This window comes from Oncorhynchus clarkii, chromosome 26 (genome assembly GCF_045791955.1).
Source record: "Oncorhynchus clarkii lewisi isolate Uvic-CL-2024 chromosome 26, UVic_Ocla_1.0, whole genome shotgun sequence".
In the NCBI taxonomy this organism is placed as follows: domain Eukaryota; kingdom Metazoa; phylum Chordata; class Actinopteri; order Salmoniformes; family Salmonidae; genus Oncorhynchus; species Oncorhynchus clarkii.
In genome coordinates, this window is record NC_092172.1 from 31,637,519 (window position 1) to 31,642,452 (window position 4,934).

The 4,934-nt window shown below is 47.7% G+C and overlaps 1 protein-coding gene across 1 annotated transcript in view; it reads left to right on the top strand.

Annotated features, from left to right (window-relative positions):
- LOC139385155 (secretogranin-3-like) overlaps positions 1-2,385 on the top strand; it is a 27,769-nt gene extending 25,384 nt beyond the window's left edge. Inside the window, 1 exon segment of the mRNA XM_071130239.1 lies at positions 1,480-2,385. Within this exon segment, the coding sequence (XP_070986340.1) occupies positions 1,480-1,598 (119 nt within the window). The 3' untranslated portion in view covers positions 1,599-2,385.
- Positions 2,386-4,934: the final 2,549 nt, after the last annotated feature.

The following is a 4,934-nucleotide window of genomic DNA, read 5'->3' on the forward strand; positions in this document are numbered from 1 at the left end:
CCTCCTCCACACTCCTCCCTCCTCCACACTCCTCCTCCCTCCTCCACACTCCTCCTTTCTCCTCCACACTCCTCCTTTCTCCTCCACACTCCTCCTTTCTCCTCCACACTCCTCCTCCCTCCTCCACACTCCTCCTTTCTCCTCCACACTCATCCTTTCTCCTCCACACTCCGCCTCCCTCCTCCACACTCCTCCTTCCTCCTCCACACTCCTCCTTCCTCCTCCACACTCCTCCTTTCTCCTCCACACTCCTCCCTCCTCCACACTCCTCCCTCCTCCTCCACATTCCTCCCTCCTCCACACTCCTCCCTCCTCCTCCACAGTCCTCCTCCCTCCTCCACAGTCCTCCTCCCTCCTCCACAGTCCTCCTCCCTCCTCCACACTCCTCCTCCCTCCTCCACACTCCTCCTCCCTCCTCCACACTCCTCCTTTCTGCTCCACACTCCTCCTCCCTCCTCCACACTCCTCCTCCACACTCCTCCTCCCTCTTCCACACTCCTCCTCCCTCTTCCACACTCCTCCTCCCTCCTCCACACTCCACACTCCTCCTCCCTCCTCCACACTCCACAGTCCTCCTCCCTCCTCCACACTCCTCCTCCCTCCTCCACACTCCTCCTCCCTCCTCCACACTCCTCCACACTCCTCCTCCCTACTCCACACTCCTCCTCCCTCCTCCACACTCCTCCTCCCTCCTCCACACTCCACACTCCTCCTCCCTCCTCCACACTCCTCCTCTCTCCTCCACATTCCTCCTCCCTCCTCCACACTCCACACTCCTCCTCCCTCCTCCACACTCCTCCTCTCTCCTCCACACTCCTCCTCCCTTCTCCACACTCCACACTCCTCCTCCCTCCTCCACACTCCTCCACACTCCTCCTCCCTCCTCCACACTCCTCCACACTCCTCCTCTCTCCTCCACACTCCTCCTTCCTCCTCCACACTCCTCCTCTCTCCTCCACACTCCTCCTCCACACTCCTCCCTCCTCCACACTCCTCCTCCCTCCGCCATACTCCTCCTACCTCCTCCCAGCTCCCACCCCTTCTATGTACACTTACATGTATATTCTATAGTATCTTGATAGGATGCTGATCCTTTATCAGATAAATGATTGTTTGAACACCAACAGAACTACTTGTTGTGAAAGCACCTGTCTCTCATCTACGGCTGCTTAAACACCACACCAGTAGAAATACACTTTTTCAAACTGAAAGACGATGGCCAGAGCTTACTCATGATGTTGCATAACCATTTAAATCAATAAATCATTGTTATAGTTAAAGTATGATATATTTGGGTTTAAGATGTCAAAACCGAACTGTGCACTTCAGACAAATCTGTGTGAATGCAGTGTCTTTTCCTATTATGTGACATGCTAATTATTTTCAGCCTACGTTTCGTTTCAGGATTTACACAATCCTAGTTCACATTTTTCCAGATTAGATTGTAATCTGTCTCTATTCTTGTGTATTTTATTCCAGATTACGACCTGTCCAAATTGAGGGACTTCATGGACCAACAAGTGGACTCCTACATTGACAAGGGCATCATTGAGAAGGGTGAGGGAGAGACCATCAAGAGGATCTACGGCAGCCTGTAACCTTCAACCAACCTTAAAATAACCAACAACCAACCTTCAAACACCTACGACCAACCTTCAAAAAACCCACTGGAAATGTATGACGATTGATAAACCTATGAATAGGGCCTAGAGTTGTTCCTGTTCTGGAAACATGGTTTGGAAAAACTCCTGGCTTTACGACTTACTCACAATGAGCAGAATCCAAACTTGACATGATGATCCCTGAAAGTAACTGACTGATTTTGGTGTGAATTCTTACCTTGATGTCAGCGGGAGTTTGGTGTGGAAGTTTGAGTAAAGCGAGTGGATCTCAAGTTAGGATTCGGCCTCTATGAGAGGAAAGGTATGACCTTTATGTATTAAAAATAAACCATTTAGGCAAAAACATATTGTATTTGACATTTCCAGAAAGCTGGAATGCAATAATGGTAATATTATCACTGAAAGTATATATTCAACTATACTGCTAGAAAACAATCAGCAATAGTCCGATGTCACTGAATGGCACTGACTCGATTGGGAAATTCAACAGTCCGATGTCACTGAATGGCACTGACTCGATTGGGAAATTCAACAGTCCGATGTCACTGAATGGCACTGACTCGATTGGGAAATTCAACAGTCCGATGTCACTGAATGGCACTGACTCGATTGGGAAATTCAACAGTCCGATGTCACTGAATGGCACTGACTCGATTGGGAAATTCAACAGTCCGATGTCACTGAATGCCACTGACTCGATTGGGAAATTCAATAGTTATTCTGTCAAATCAATTGACTGACTGATCTACTTACTAGATGACAGCCTTGAGGAGTGAAATGTTGACCTACTGAGGGGGAATGAGTGTTCAACCATCCCAATGGACACACACTGGTTGACTCAACGTTGTTTCCACGTCATTACGTTGAACCAATTTGGAATAGACGTTGAATTGATGTCTGTGCCTAGTGGAAAGGTTGTGTCCCAAATGGCATACTATTCCCTATTTAGTGCATTATTTTTGACAAGCCCCCATAGGGCTCTGGTTAAAAATAGTGCACTATATAGGAAGTAGGGTGCCATTTGGCACAGAGATAGGTCTGATAGTAGAGTTCCAACTTTAGCTTTCTCATCAATTGCAGGTAATATGTATGTCTTTGCAATAGACTTTTGCAACAAGTACACATATATCTAAATGTATTCATTCTATGTAATCTGTCCTATCATATTCTAATTCTTATTTTTTCAATCCAGCATCAATGTAAGATCTATTGTATTAAGGCTTTTACCTCAACCAAAAACAGCTGTGTTGTCCAGTATCATTTCAGCCCTGTTTGTCCATCCTCTCCTCTTTGTTCTTGGGTAACTCCTTTGGGGTCCTCCAGGGGGCCCTGTTTGTGTCATCTCCCTCTATCTGATTTCTGCAAAATGGGTAGTAGTGGGAAGTTGCCTCTAGATGCTGATCGTGGATCAGGTGTACATTTTCCCCACTAATGGTAAAGGTTAGGATTGTGGGAGGACAAGCTGATCCTAGATCTGTCCCCAGCTTCAATATGTCTGAGTATATTCAACATGTATACTACCACTCTAGACACAAAATTAAGTATTTTTAAATGTAAATATTTGTGATGTTTTTTCCAAAAATGTAAAAGCAATTAAACATTGCCTTTCTTAATGTGTAGTTGACTCCGATAAAGAGAATATCAAAGGTTTCATCCCAAATGGCACCCTCTTCCCTATAAAGCACACAACTTCTGACCAGAGCCTTATGGGCCTTAATATGGAACAGGGTGCTATTTGGGATGCAAACTTTGTGTGAGACAATGTAGTTCCTCATGTTGCTACCTGACATTAAGAGGCAGGGTTTTCAGCCAATATGGTTATTGATGGAGAGAGAGAGCTGATGCTACTAGAAGATATCAAGAAGAAAGGCATAACTTTCTTAATATTGAGTCACATTAGAGATGATTCCCCGTATAGTTACATCTATCCTCTCTGATCCTATGGAAACACATAAAGCTGTTCAACTCTTCTTTCTTGAAACATTCAACTATCAGAGGGGTGGGTAGCCTCAGAGGCCCAGGCTTCTCACCTTATCATCCAGTCAACAAGATGAGATTTGGAAGGATTCCACACGAGACTAGAGGAGCGGAACTCAGTAAGATGTACAACAACATTTATCATCAACAAAAACAAGTAGGCAACCAAGAGAAGTCTGTTTTAAAGTTGCATTTATTCATCCTCAAATCAAGAAAAAAAAAGCACATTAAATCTCAGCCATGGTTTAATTTGTACAGTATTTCACACACTTAAAAATAACAGCACATTCACACTTCAAAAAGAGCTTTCCCTTTTATGTCACCAATGAATGCTTCAAAACAGGTAAACAAAACACCACCACCCCTCCCATCCACAGCTCCACCACCCCTCCCATCCACAGCTCCACCACCCCTCCCATCCACAGCTCCACCACCCCTCCCATCCACAGCTCCACCACCCCTCCCATCCACAGCTCCACCACCCCTCCCATCCACAGCTCCACCACCCCTCCCATCCACAGCTCCACCAACCCTCCCATCCACAGCTCCACCACCCCTCCCATCCACAGCTCCACCACCCCTCCCATCCACAGCTCCACCAACCCTCCCATCCACAGCTCCACCAACCCTCCCATCCACAGCTCCACCACCCCTCCCATCCACAGCTCCACCAACCCTCCCATCCACAGCTCCACCACCCCTCCCATCCACAGCTTCTGGTTGAGAATTCAGTCGAGGGATACATCCAAAATGGTACCCTATTCCCTATGTTATACACTACTCTTGACCAAAACCCTACGGGCCCTGGTCAAAAGTAGTGAACCCTATGGGCCCTGGTCAAAAGTAGTGAACCCTACGGGCCCTGGTCAAAAGTAGTGAACCCTACGGGCCCTGGTCAAAAGTAGTGAACCCTACGGGCCCTGGTCAAAAGTAGTGCACTACATAGGGAATAGGGAGCCATTTGGGATGCACACAATGTGGGGTATAAATAGGCTGCCATTATGGAAGCAGCCTAGTTTCAAACACTGAGGAGGAGGAGGAAGAGAGGAGCAGAGGAGGAGGAGGAGGAAGAGAGGAGCAGAGGAGGAGGAGGAGGAGGAAGAGAGGAGAAGGAGAGGAGGAGGAGGAAGAGAGGAGCAGAGGAGGAGGAGGAAGAGAGGAGCAGAGGAGGAGGAGGAAGAGAGGAGCAGAGGAGGAGGAGGAGGAAGAGAGGAGCAGAGGAGGAGGAGGAGGAAGAGAGGAGCATAGGAGGAGGAGGAGGAAGAGAGGAGAAGGAGAGGAGGAGGAGGAAGAGAGGAGCAGAGGAGGAGGAGGAAGAGAGGAGCAGAGGAGGAG